This window comes from Cladophialophora carrionii, assembly GCF_000365165.1.
Source record: "Cladophialophora carrionii CBS 160.54 unplaced genomic scaffold supercont1.1, whole genome shotgun sequence".
NCBI lineage: Eukaryota > Fungi > Ascomycota > Eurotiomycetes > Chaetothyriales > Herpotrichiellaceae > Cladophialophora > Cladophialophora carrionii.
The window spans coordinates 5458531-5472055 of record NW_008481816.1 but is presented as its reverse complement, the minus strand read 5'-3'; the positions used below and the strand labels follow the sequence as shown (position 1 = coordinate 5472055).

The window sequence follows — 13525 nt, the reverse complement described above, 5'->3', positions numbered from 1 at the left end:
CCGGTGCTTCTTTTCCGAAGAAAGCTCGAAAATTTCCTCGGACCCTGCAGCAGCGCGCGCGCCTCCAATTTTGCACCCCGAATTGGCTGCCATCCTTTCCGTGACTCAAAATACAGTTGGGATATGGCAGATCCTGAGCAAGATTCCAAAATATCCTGATGAACCAGCAGACAACACAATGATGGTGGCTAGTCCTGGTTGGCTTGCACGGAGAAAAGTGTCCACTCGTCCGGAGCTCCTGCAAATTCAAGGGATTGCCTGCCGGATGCTGCATTACTCAAACCGATACAGCTTGAAGATCATAGGTTGAAGATCGAAAGGATAAAGGATAAGTGTTTACCCACATGCTGGCTGGGTCAGTGTTGGGGCTTCCCCACCATGCATGTTGCTGTAGTCGACTTCGCGTCGAGGTCCGGGCTCCAGAACAGTCCTGTCGCGGGCTGGAGTGCTTAAATGTCCATTGGATACATACGCGAAGATCAAAAATCACGACCGAGGACCACGCAGCACGTGTACATTGTGGGACCCGCGTGCATCTGCGCAGAAGCATCAATTTCGGACCGTTGCAGCTTCGGTGGATTTCAACCAGGGGAAAATTGTTGTGGCCTCGTCATCTCTTCTCCGGCAGTCAGTATGTGAACGTCCAGGATGTGGTCCGGGAAACGCACCTCCTTGGGACGCAAGACTCGTGGGAGAGGTCGGTGAAGCTCCCATACCATAACTTGCGGCGGAATCGGGCCGGCGATGGAGACTTGTTGGCGAACGATCTCTGACCCCGGTCTCGATTAGCTGCCCGTCGGGTGTGATGGACGGCAACCGTGCTACTGGGTTAGAGTCCGGGGAAAGCCGTTGTGTTGGTTGCACATTGGCACTACCGGTTGTGTTGGCGGTCGGGAGAGTCGGGACAGACTCGAAAGTGCCTGAGGACGTCGACGAACGTGAAGCTGTTGGAGGAAGTGGGCTGGTCCCAGCACCGAGGCTAGGTACCGGCAGTGGGAGGATGATGCGCGCATTCGATCCAGACATGCTTGACTCGTTCTTGAGTAATGTCGGCGGTTGGAGATTTTGCTCGGTCTCGTTAGTTTCAGAGCCATTGTTTGACGCGCCGGTGTCCTGTTCCAGCGTCAGCGTCGGTGCTTCGAAGTCAATAGGTTAATATGGTCGGCTCACATTGTCTCGCGCGTCCTCGATCAGAACCCGCACTTCAGGGGACACCATTGGTAGGATTTCGTTCAGCAGGCTCTCGTACCGTGCCAAACGGCGGGAAGTCGCAGTAAGATCTTCCGCGGTCCTGCAATTCCGAGTCAGCATAGCTGTTCTGGAGAGAGGACGACCTTCGAAACGAATGCGTCGATAACGAGGGTCCCAGCGTGCGTAGACTTACTTTCGCTTCCTCCAACCCTTCCCATAGCCGTAAAAGCACGTGGTGCCGGTGTGGAGGCATCGGCGGCATGCCGGTCTGGAGCCGTCACACTTTGTCTTTCGCTCCCGACACGGCTCACATGCGTGGCTGGTACGTGCTCGTTCGGGCTTCTCCCAGGCAGAATTGCTTGACCGAGAAATGGGCAACGATGTGGTCTTAGCGACACCTGCCGCCGTAGCTGTGGAAGGTGGGGACAGGCTGCCGGTACTCATATGGTTGCCAGGTTTCATCGCGAGATGCCGAGGTTGAATCCTGGAGACTCAACCGGGTCGAACAAGGCCTCAGGTCCAGCGGTACGGGTGAAAGGGCAGATCGGCGGCGATTGGAAGCGTCTGCATAGCAGTCGAGACGCGCAGAGGAAGGATGGATAGAAGAAGGGTCAAGTAAGATTTCGGAAGGGAACGAGGATATTGACGGACTGATGTATCGAGGTGAAAGATCTGTGTGGCCGATCTCGTGGTACTAGGGTTTCGGAGGAAGAATTGAGTGGATTTGGCTGGCCGGGAGTACGTTGCGGTAGCGCGCAGCGTCAGTGGCAGTGCTGTGGACAAGTGTTTGAAGCAGGGGCAAGCGTAAGGTGAATGGCAAACGGCGAATTGGGTTTGGTTGTGCGGTCGACGGGTAGCCGTGGTTTGTTCCGACAGAGCGTCGACTTCTACTGGGCCTTGCACCGCGACCGAAAGTTGACAGTGCCCAAGCGTCGTTGTACTGGCAGAACGGCTCGAGTGTGTCGGTCAATCGTTACTGCGGTGGGTCGCGAAGAGGGTCGGGACTCGGAAGGATGAAGGGTGGATTCGAGTGGCATTGTGACCAGAAGGGACCAGAACTGGCCCGTGGAAACAAGGCGACCGGGGTCGCCCGTCTCTCGCCATGAGTTAGGGACTAAAGGCTCGACTAGAACGTGATGCAGGACCTCCTGTCCGAGTCGCACGGCCGTCGACGGGGCCATAATCTCAGATCCTGCCAGTGACGGCCGTGAGTGCGTGACAAGCGAGCGAGCACTAGGGACTGTTATGGCGCGCTCGGAGCGGCAGCTGCGAACGGTTCGGAGATGGCGGGGAGGCGATCTTATGCCGCTAGTCAAGCTTCTGGAGCCTGAATGATAGCGACGTGTCCCTGGAGCTAGCTGGGTGGGAGCTGGTGGGAGCTGGGCTGGAAGGTGTCCAGTCAGTACGGAGGACCGCGGAGGGAGACGGGCAAATGACAAGCTGGAGCTGGGCCCCCTAGCGCAGGACGCACGGAGAAGATACTCCGTGCTGTGGTCCATCAGACACAGAAAAAAGGTGGAGTGGCTGGCAGACTCACTTCTGACTGCGGCCTAGCGGCGCGCATGCATGGGGGGAGCCGCTGAGCAGAAATCTCACGCGCACGGCAAAACGCCATCCAACGGTGAGGGACGGAGAAGGGCCGGTGGAGGCAAAGGGCAAAGCGAAGTGCACAGGACAGGACGAGTGCTGGGTATTCGAGACGGCCACGGACGCAGAATTGAGCGATCTCGCGATGAAGATTTCGAGATAGGTTCGATGCGGCTGCCGAGTTTGCTCATTGGGCCATGGCGTGCTGAATAAGGGCTGCAACCCTTGAATAGGCAAGCCAATCCTCCGATTGCTGGCTTCTAGAACGCCCAACAGCCCCTAAGGAGCCCCAAGACCCCAAGGCCCTCAAGACCCCTAAGAACTCTAAGCGGCGCCGACTCTTTTGCATGCACCCTATTCCATGCTAAACTGTGTCTCTGGCTGCTCGTATCTGGGGTAAGTAAACCCTTACGTACAATTCATACCGTCCTGCGCTGGCTATCTTCCTGCAGGACATCGCTCATCGCTGCAGATCCAGCCCGGGTCGGTACATGCCATGCGTTGCAAAACACACACACCGCTGACTTCCCTCTGACTGCCCTCTGCGATCGCCCTCTCGCGCGAGTACAACGCTGTATCATCGCCACCACCGCCACCGGCCAACCTCGGAACCCTGTCACAGGCAAGTGGCAGCGGCCGCTGATCACCTGAGATACGCGTACACAGCAGAGTCAGAAGAAGAGGCGGGGCAAAGAAACACGCACACAAGGGTGGACAGGGCCTGCTGCTCGCTTTCTTTCACACCTCCCTCTTCTGGGTCGGATATGCTTTCCATCGACCCGAACAGAAGAAACACCCACCCCTTCGGCGTTTCCCACGCTCTTTGCCTTCTCTCACTTCTCCATTCATCTGCAGGTACGGAGTCCCATATGAAACTTCCACCTCAACTTCGGAGACATTTTCCACGGTCCTTTGTCTACTCGTCCAATCAAACTCTACACGGGTTTGAAATCCTCTTTCACTTGGCCCTCAAAAGGTCTGACCAACCCCTCAAAGTTCAGCTTGTGATTCGACATCCGGCCTCGGATCCTTTGACTCGCATACTTGACGCCGCCTAGGGCGTCAGCGGGTGGCTGTTGCTCGAATATCCCGTCACGCGGCGGGCGCATTTCGCATTTGCTCCTTTCGACACATGCTTTGGCGAAGTCACGAGCTGATCAACTCAAGTTGCCTGACAGGCCGGCTACTCCAAGCGGCCACTCAACATTCATCATTGTCACGAACGGACACCTGATGAGGTCAGCACCTCTGGTTCTCGAAAGGCTGTGTGTCACTTGGCAATCCGGCCCCACACAGTAAGAACTGGAACGCAGATGCGGTTCGACTGGACTGCAATAGACGACAACATCTGCTCCCAAGCTTCCTGGCCTTGCCGAACGTTGACGTCAAGACTGGTCGGTCTCTGTCCACTCAAACCTGCTCTCTGTACGGAGTATCTTCACCAAATTCTGTTTCCGGCTGGAACTCAACTTACGAACCGAGATCTCGCAGTTTTGGGGTCCGTTGTGTCCCACCCCGTAGCCTTGAATACTGGTGGCAGAAGGATTTCGTTTCAGAAAGTGACCATGCCGTTTCTCAGGGAGGAATTTCTTTCTGTCGACGGGCGAATATCATGACCGACAAGAACCGCCTCGGAATCCCTATCTACTAGGCCATCAAGCAAACACGCAGAGGAACAGCTTGGACCGGATGCATCTGTACTGTGGACTCTATCCCATTACCACGCCCGTCTTAGCCCGCTCCCATCTTTCCTGCGAGAGATCTTGCGTCGTCGATCCTCCAGCGATCTATCCTAGCGTCATAACGTCGTTGACCTTGCAACAAATCAGATCAAAGCCGGAAAAGTCTTCCTCTGCACTGAAACCAGGGGCTCAGGGAAGTAACGCCTTCGATAACCCCATTGATTCCTGTGACCCCTTTCAAATTAGTCCCACTGAACGCCATGTCCTCCTCGACTCCCTGCTTTGGGTTGAGGCTTAATTACTCTGTTCCAAACAAGGGACCCAGAGTTGCCGACACCCACTGGACATTGCAGCAAGCACACCAAGGGTGGTTTGCTCCTGAACGCCCGCGCTGTGCAATCGTCGACATCATTACCATCCGCACAACTGTCACACCAACTGCCGAACACACCTATGACTTCCCGTTTGGGTTCGGCGCCATTCAAGTTTCAGGCGTGATCGTTGTCGGCGCTGGTATTGATCCAGCTGCCGAAAGACATCGGCACTGCCCTTGACCTGTCATTGACCATCTCGGCATTCCATCCAACGCCACGATCGTGGTCCTCTTGCTCCCATCTTTCATTCCCATCGCTTCGACTCGTAGACTGACGGCCCTTATTGATTAGACCTTGTCTTGTTTTTCTTGATGCGCTGTTCACTTCTGTCGCCGGGACAGGCCATGCGGCATTCACCTCTTAACACTCGCCTTCCTAACCGGCTCAACTTCTTGCATAGCACCCAGCTTTGCTAAGTCAATACTGACCCGCGGCGCCCTGCCACGCAGAGAAGTGACGCCGCCGCCTGTGGTGTCCCACTCTTGCATCCGTCGCTGTAATTCCGGGTCACTTTCATCGCCGATGAAGGTCCAGCTCTCTTCAATGTCGCCTCCTTCATCGAGAAGGTCGACCGCCGTGAGTCCCGCGGCTCCTGCTGCTGTGGCTGCGCTTTGCTGCTGAATCGCCGCGCGTGCGCTGACGAGTGATTTGGCGTAGTCCAAGTCGCGGTATATTGCTTGGATAGCTGTTTGCACGCCATTTTCCTGCAGGAAGTCGTCAGTTCAAAACCCCACAATTTGCAAGTCCCGCCATTCTTCCGGGATACTACTGACCTTTCTAATCATTTCCCCCAAAAGCCTCGCCTTGACGATCATCCTCTCACTGTGCGTCGCCTCCCAAAGCGCCCTCGAGAAAACACTGACATTGACCTTCTTGAGGCAAATCCCCACGCCCAAGTCCTCCACTCTCGACCCGAAGAAGAACTGATCCCCAAAGAAGGGCTTCACGACGGTGGGCAAACCCGCCCTCAATGAGGCGCCTGTCGTGCCCGCACCGCCATGGTGGCAGGCTGCGTCGATTTGCCGAAACAGCCAATCATGCGGCGCTGACTTGATCTGGATAATGTCCGGGGGTAGGGGTACTTCGGCCTTCACGGCGTCGGGATTGCCCAGGCGGTCAGACCAGCCTTTCGAGAGGATGCAGCGGACATCGGCCTTGAGGACCGACTCGACCACGGTCTTCGTGAGAGCGGCAGGGTCAGACACCACGATGGAGCCGAAGCCAATGTACACCAGTTTCTTGCCGTCTTCGCGGGCCTTTTTGATAAAGTCCGTCAGCTCCGCGGGCGGCGTCCAGTCGCTTGCCTCGTCGAGGAACCAATACCCTGTGACCCTGACCCAATCGCTGTAATCCAACGGCGGGGGGACGACCACGGGGGAGAAATTGTACAGAAACGGAACCTTGTTCGGCTGCATCTTATCCAAGTTGGTGGACCGTAGGCTGAGCTCTTTCTTCCGCCACCTATTGACCTGTCCGGCGATGGCTTTCCAGAAGACGTTGTCGAACATGACGTACGAGTAGTAATTGTACGCGCCGCCGATCTTGTGCTCCGGGACCGCAAACGCGTGGGGATACGCCCGTGTTCGCGTCCAGGGCATGGTGAAAGCACGGAAATAGGGAATACCCAGTGCCTCGGCGATGTGAATGCCTGCCATTGCACTGGGGCTTTCGATGAGGAGGTCCGAGTCTTGACATGCACTCCATGCCGAACTTAACAGCTCGTCGATCCAGGTGCGGAACTTTGCGCTCGCTTCGCGCAGGAAGGAATACGTGAACATGCCGTTCTCGACGCAGATGCGCATCAGTTCTGCGGGATCCCCGTCCACGGGGCGGAAGTCGATCCCGTGCTTGCGGATCCACGGCTCAAACTCGGCGTGCGTGGCTATGCGCGGCCGGTGGCCTTCAGCTAACAGACCTTTGCACAGCGCGATGTATGGCTGTACGTCGCCTCTGGAGCCGATGGTGAGACAGGTCACCCGCAGAGAAGTGGTGGGCTTGGAGAGATTGAGGATCGAGGCGCGTGGGTCGATGTCAAAGAGGAGACGACTGGAGGCTCCTGAGATGGCGGCCGCAGATTCCTCGTCCTTGTGGCTGTAGATCGCCTCGGTCGTATCTGGCAAGACGAGTGCGTGCTCTCCTCCGGCCGCGGAGGAGCGCCGCGCTTCTTGGAGCTTGCGGTGTTCTTCCTTGGCAATTTCAGCGTCGTCGTCGTCATGGCCTGCTAGAACGCCAGATTCGGCCATGTACCGCGCTGTTTCCAGGCTGTGCAGGAGCGTGACCGTGCAGTCGTCGCGGTGCTCGGCAGAGGAGAACTCGAAGAAGAGTTCTTCGTGCCCGCGAATCACGAGCACCAAGCCGTGGTATCCGAAGCGGAAGCCCTTCTCTTTATCCACATTTTCGATGTCCTTCAGTGGGAGGACTAACTTGGTGCGGGTGCCGGGTAGGAGACTGCGGAAGCAGAATTTACGGTTACTGATGTAGATTTTCCCATAAAGAGGGAGCACACGGTGCAGGAAGCCGAAGTAAGTCGCCTGTAGCTTCTCAGTGGCAGGCAGAGCGAAATGCGTGCGAAACCGATCGCCATGTCCGACGTTGGCTTCTTCGTCTTCGGGGTCAACTCCTCTGTCCTCGGAGACCACACCTTCGTTCTCACCGTAGTGCTTTCTGTTGCCTGCCCACATGCCAGAGACCTTTTCGAGGTACGACATGGACTCGGTAGCCAGTAGCTTTCGCATGGAGCTCGAGCGGTTCTTGAGGTAGTCGGCGAAGGCGCCCGCTCGTTGCAGTGGATAAGATCCTGCTTTTACGAGATCCTGCAGTGTTGGCGACGAATCGTTCCTAGGCATCTTCTGGCCGGATGGCATTTCTGTCAAGAGCAAGGCTTCGGTCTGCACTGTGGATCGACGGCCTTGTTGTGGCTCGGGCAAGGGCCGCATTGGGGTGGGGGAAATCTGCCCTCGTTGTGGAGATCCTGATCGCATTGTTCCAGCATCCGACGATTTTCTCGACGGTTCGGTTGACATGGACGCGAGAGTATCCATGCGGTGGACAGCTGGCGTGTGGAACACGTCGCTTCGCGTCAGGATTTGGCTGGCTGACATTTGTGCTTCCGCTCGCGGTGACAGCGGCGCCGTTGACGAGTCTGTCTCCTTGTCAATGGACTGAACGTATGAATCCTCGGAGTCATTGTGTCTCGCGAGTGGCGACCTTCCGCTCCGCTTTGACATATTGATCTCAAGTCGACTAGTGCTTCCACTTCTCCGGCCTCGCTCGAAGCTGGCTCGCCCGTAGTCGCCGGGAAAGTCATTGCTGGCACGAACAGGACTGTTACCCCGTGCGAACTCTCCACCCAACCTCGGAGACATTCTGCCATCGTCACCAATCGTGTATGGTAGCAGTGTGGCTCTAACACTGTCTTTGAGGGGCGGGCTCGACTGGGCTCTGGCACTGCCTGTGCTGATATCTGAGGACTGGCGGATGGGAGCAGGCCTGGGTCTGGGGCTTGATAGGGGTTCAGCCTTTCTTGCTGGAGATAGGACGTCGTCAGACTCTCTTCTACCAGGAGCCTCCGTAAGAAGGCTTCCTAGTACGTTAAGTGCATCTTGACCGAAGCTAAAGAAGGAGAAGAAATACTGTGGGAGTTAGCACGGAAGAAGACTTCTGTTATAGGTAACCCACCTCGTCGATGGCGTACGAGTCTTCGCTCTCGATCACTCGGATCTTGACCGTCTCGGCGAACTCGACGACTGGACTTTCCTCGAAATCAATAATATTTTCCATAGGCAGCGAGATCTTCACACTATCTCCATCGTTGTGAGAGCGGAAGATTGTCTTCTGCAGAGACTGAACCCATTCCTTTGCAGATGTAGCAGTATCGGCCCGAAAGTGATATGTACGATGGTCGGTCGTGACGGAGAATTCCTTGCACTCCTTCTGCTTGCTCTTCTCTTTATCTGTCGAGAGAGCGGCAGAAATGCCGTATCTGAGGTCGATGTTTCCAGATGGAAAATAAAGGTTTGACGCGTCTGAGTAGTATGAGAGCACGTCGCCTTGAAGAGAGAACCAATATCTCTTGTACTTGGAGTTCGTTCTCCCTTTCTTCGACAGATGTCCCGTCCTGGCAACAGTATTCGACTTCCTGGGCAAGTATGCATAGAAGCAGATGTGTTGCTTGGTGATGTATAAGTAGCCTTGCAAGAGGACGCTTTGCAGCAGCCAGCACGGATACTCAGCAACAACTGTTTCGGGGCTCTCAAAGCCAAAGATTTCCATCAACCGTGTTGCAAGCAATGTTTGAGGTGTTGACTCGCCTCTGCTTCTTGATCTGTGCGCTTCCGGTGAATCTGGCGGTTGCTCATCGGCTTCCGTGCTTTCTTGAAATGCCGCCTCGGCGGTAATCAACCTGCTGAGCACTGGGGCTTCGCGAGGGTTACTCCTTGAGGACTTGGAGGTGACATCGCTCTCGGGACTTCGCTCTTGGCGCGCGACACCCTTCTCTTTCTTCTTGGTTGAACGCACGGAGAGACGTGGTAACGATTGAACGAGGCGGTGCGTGGAGAGACGCTTGAGCTTGCTGTCACCCGTGGGCTTTCCATCTGTTGTGGTCACTTTTGTCCCAACATCTACGGCCGCTGGTTGTGATGTGTCATCTCCCACTGGTTGTTCTTGCTCTTCCTCGGGAATCTCGTCTTCACTGTCGCTGGACTCGTCAAATCGGGTATTAAAGTCTGTGCGCGACCCAGCAGCGGCTATCATGGAAAATATGGATTGATTCATGTAGGATGCGGGCGCGTTTCGGCCGCGATTAGGAGCAGTTACATCGTCCTGGGCGTCGTCTCCGAGCCGTAGGCGCGACGGAATGTGGGATGAGGGCAAACGGTTGAGGTTATGAGGTCGCTTTGAGAGTCTGCGGACGAGACCGCCCTTCTTGGAGGGAGGAGATTCGATGGTTGACATGATGGCGCGGTGTGTAGGTTTCCTTCGCTAGGTCCAAGTAAAGACAAACGAGCAGTCCTCGGCGCACGGCCACGATGCCAACGTCAACTGCGTCTTGTCGATTTGTGATGCATCTGGGGCAAGTGGACGCTTGAGGGCCGTGTGCCTTTCCAAACGAGTCGCTGGGCAGTCACCAGTCCAACGACGCGGCGTCGACGCTCTCACCTGACAGCGGGATTTGTTGGTGGAATGGGTCAAGAGCCTGATAGTCAGGATGGATGGAACCGGTGAGCCTCAGGCACATTATGGTGTCCTTCTACAACAGCGATTGGCAGGATAAGAGACAATCTGCCAGGACTGCCGGCTGACCAGCTTGATGTGTGCCGTGCCGGTTTCCCATGGAACGTAGAGAGAATGAGGTGAGTTGCCCAACGTGCAGTAACTCGGCGTGCGATGCAGTGTATCGTGACCGTGACTGCGACTGGAGGAGCGTGGAGTAGCCAATCGGATGGCGTCCAGCGGGTGCTTACATGAGAGCCCCAGGCAGCACAGGGTTGGGTGCAGGGCAGCGTTAGGCACTGATTAGGCGCCTTCGGCTCAACCTTCCAGGCTCCGAGGCCCCTACAGGCGCCAAAGTGAGCAAGCGGACAGCATACGAGTATCTCTCGATAGGAAGACTCCGTACTTCTGGTCTACAATATAGGTATTATTAGTGCTACCATCATCACTAAGGCTTTATGTGTCAAGAAGCCGACGGCTGTCATGTCTATTTCATCCACCTGTGTGGTCCCACTCTATGATGTTTCTAGCATCCTTGCATTGTTGCGCGCACTCGCTTCAGCAGTCACACAAACTGTCAAGATGGGTTAGCCTGCAGTGCTCGCGGAGATGTGACAAGGTGGACACTTACGTCCTGCTGGAGAATCGTTCCACGGCATGTACAATTCGACCAGCTGCAGATAGGGAGCTCTGGAGAAGTTCTCGTCTTGAAGCAATGCCTGCACGTCGTCCTTCGTCCTGACCTGGTACGTTTTGTAGTTGCCCTCTTTTGCCCCAAATGCTGGGAGTAAGTCTTTGTAATTCCAGTTCTGTATGTCGTTGTAAGTTGCTTCCATACCGTGGATGAACCGTTCGATGGTGTAGCCGTTGTTGCAGATGATGAAGATGATGGGATTGAGATTGTGTCGAATCATGGTGCTCACTTCCTGGCAGGTGAGCTGGAAACTGCCGTCGCCAGTGAACAGGATAGTCCGGCGGTTTCCACCTAACTCTTTGAGAGCGAGTGCAACACCTTGGCAGGACCCGGTGGCATACCCAATGCTGCCCCACAGGATCTGGCTGATGTTCGTGACATTCTTGGGGAATCGAGTGTCGAAGATGCCGTAGTTGGACGTCCCGGTCTCAGTGAGCACAACGTCGCCATCCCGGAGCCAATGACCGAGGCGAGGCCAAAACCAGCTATGAGTGATAGCAGACGTGGCGGCGCCCGCGTCTTCGGGCATCTTATTCAGGGGAGGAGTCGGACCGGGTTGGATGTTCAGTTTCGGTAGCCTGTCGATGAGTTTGCGCAGGACGCCCTTCATGCCGACACCAGGGTATTCCGAATAGCGCACCCGAGTGTAGGTGCTGTGGAAGTCGATGGTCTTCATTTGGGAGGTTCGGTACGAGAAGCCGGCGGTGTTGAAATCGGACTTGACACTACCAATGGTCAAGAGCAGGTCGGCAGACTCGACGCGATCTTGCACGCCTGGATTCGACGCGGCTCCCGCATAGATGCCCCCAAAGTTGGGCAGGGTTTCATCCACGGCGCCCTTACCCATAGGGGCCACAAAAACAGGTAACCCAGATTTCTCAATCAGCTCGTGGGTCTCGTCGAGGACGCGGTGACGGACGGCGCAACTGTCGACCAGGATGACGGCATTCTTCGCCTTGCTCAGGTATCCCAACACCACATCGACCACATAGTCTTCTTTCTCCGGATCATTCTTGTGGGGACTCAGGTCCAGCTTCGTCCTTAGCCTTGCGCCCTCAATCTTCCGTCTCACCATGTCCGTCGGCAATGTCAAGTAGACTGGTCGACTCTGGAGATAGCATTCGCGCAGGGCGTGGTCGATCTGAGCTGCAATGTCGCGAGGGTCGATCAACTTGGCGACTTCGATCGCGAGGTGGGCAGCCATATCCGCGAAGACATGGAAGTTCCCGTTTCCGAGAGTGTGGTGGAGCAACATGCCATTCTTCTGAGAAATCGTACTGGGCGTGCCGACGATATGCACGACCGGCACGTACTCGGCAAAGCTGGCATGATTGTCAGCAGGGTCTCCTTCTTCAGCATAGGGCAAATTCCTGCCTTCCCGCAATGGCATTGGGAAGCGAAAGCTCGCCCACGCCGAAGGTAGTGATAACGGCCGAGATGCCTTTGATCCGGGCATAGCCATCGGCTGCGTAGCCAGCGTTGAGCTCGTTGCAGTTGCCGACCCACTCGAGGCCACAGCCCTCCATATAATCGAGTGCTACCAGGTTGAACTGGGATCTCTGTAAGCTTGAGGAACAATCGACGAAAGGGTAGCAATGCCAGTCTTGAAGGCGTCTATTTGTTGGGACAGCGGAGGACTCACATCGCCGGGTAGACCATGAATGGAGTCGATTCCCATCTGTTTCAGCCTGGTGAAGAGGTAAACAGCCACATCGACGGGTTCAACCAGCTCGGAAGTTCGAATATCTTCGTTGGCAGCCATTTTGCAAGAGCATAGAGAACACAGGTACCTATTCAGAGGGCAACCAGGAAAATGACGCAAAGGAAAGGACTCAATGGACTTTTTATCAGATCTTGCAGCTGCACATGCGCCGCGGATTATGACGGGCAATGACTGGATGCAGCACCAGACACAGGTGGCGGATCAATGTAAGTTCCGGAGGTTCGACGATCTCCCAGCAGCGAGGCTTCTTCCATTGGGACAGCAGAAGCATACAAACTGGGGCAAGGAGCGACATGATGTAGACAGTGGTATGATGTTGAGATCAAGAATCAGCCCACTCCAGCTCCACGTCAGTTGAAGCTTTATCCAACTCTGCATGCGTCTTACGTGCGTCATTTTGTAAGCAGCAGAATCATGCAGTGGTCGTGTTTCTTGAGCAAAACAGCATGCAGCACCAGGCATTTCGAAAAGGTAAGGGTGATGTGATACTTGCGAATGTGTTGGATGAGGTCGGTTGTTTCTTTATTTTTCCCACGCGACTTCGACTAGCTACTTCCGGCACAGCCTGGGCAGACGAACAGCTCTGAAAATCTATGGGCCCTGTGGCCCTGAAGATCACAGGCGGAGCGCTGCATGCGATGCGACGAGCCAACACAGTGGGCACGCCGACGGGCCATCGTTCTAGTTACAACGAGCTACCGTCCACTGTGTACACAGGACTCTGCAGGCTAGCCGCGTCTGGGGGGCGCTTATCCCGGGCATCCAATTGGCCCCCGACATGGCCCAACTCCCAGCCGCAGGCTAGCCTATTCTGGCCTCCAAGCCTTCCCTCCCGCAGTTCAGCCACACTGCTCCAGGCCGAAAGACTGCGACAGACGCTTGACCACGAAGAATCTCTCACTCGCCGTCGCTATCCTCCGTTGCTTACAGCCTCTGTCCCTTTCGGCATTGGATTACTCGCGACGTTGTTCTCGAACTCTCCTCGGCACGAGACTCCTCAGCCTCCACGTGGCACTCCTCACCCTCCTGTCATCGGCGTCTGCGTGCGCTGCATATCAGC

General features: G+C 55.8%; 4 protein-coding genes across 4 annotated transcripts; all 4 read right to left on the bottom strand.

Moving 5' to 3' along the window:
• Positions 1–549: 549 nt before the first annotated feature.
• On the bottom strand, positions 550–1653 carry G647_01969 (uncharacterized protein; the record flags this gene model as incomplete). Its single annotated transcript, XM_008725368.1, has 3 exons — positions 550–1113; positions 1171–1291; positions 1385–1653. 3 exons carry the CDS (start codon positions 1651–1653, stop codon positions 550–552), a joined length of 954 nt encoding a protein of 317 aa, XP_008723590.1.
• A 3534-nt stretch (positions 1654–5187) lies between these two features.
• G647_01968 (uncharacterized protein) lies at positions 5188–9790 on the bottom strand (the record flags this gene model as incomplete). Its single annotated transcript, XM_008725367.1, has 3 exons — positions 5188–5538; positions 5608–8466; positions 8513–9790. 3 exons carry the CDS (start codon positions 9788–9790, stop codon positions 5188–5190), a joined length of 4488 nt encoding a protein of 1495 aa, XP_008723589.1.
• A 773-nt stretch (positions 9791–10563) lies between these two features.
• On the bottom strand, positions 10564–11946 carry G647_01967 (uncharacterized protein; the record flags this gene model as incomplete). Its single annotated transcript, XM_008725366.1, has 2 exons — positions 10564–10622; positions 10680–11946. The coding sequence occupies 2 exons, from the start codon at positions 11944–11946 to the stop codon at positions 10564–10566; spliced, it is 1326 nt and encodes a 441-aa protein (XP_008723588.1).
• A 148-nt stretch (positions 11947–12094) lies between these two features.
• On the bottom strand, positions 12095–12504 carry G647_01966 (pyruvate decarboxylase; the record flags this gene model as incomplete). Its single annotated transcript, XM_008725365.1, has 2 exons — positions 12095–12292; positions 12385–12504. The coding sequence occupies 2 exons, from the start codon at positions 12502–12504 to the stop codon at positions 12095–12097; spliced, it is 318 nt and encodes a 105-aa protein (XP_008723587.1).
• Between the last annotated feature and the right edge of the window lie 1021 nt (positions 12505–13525).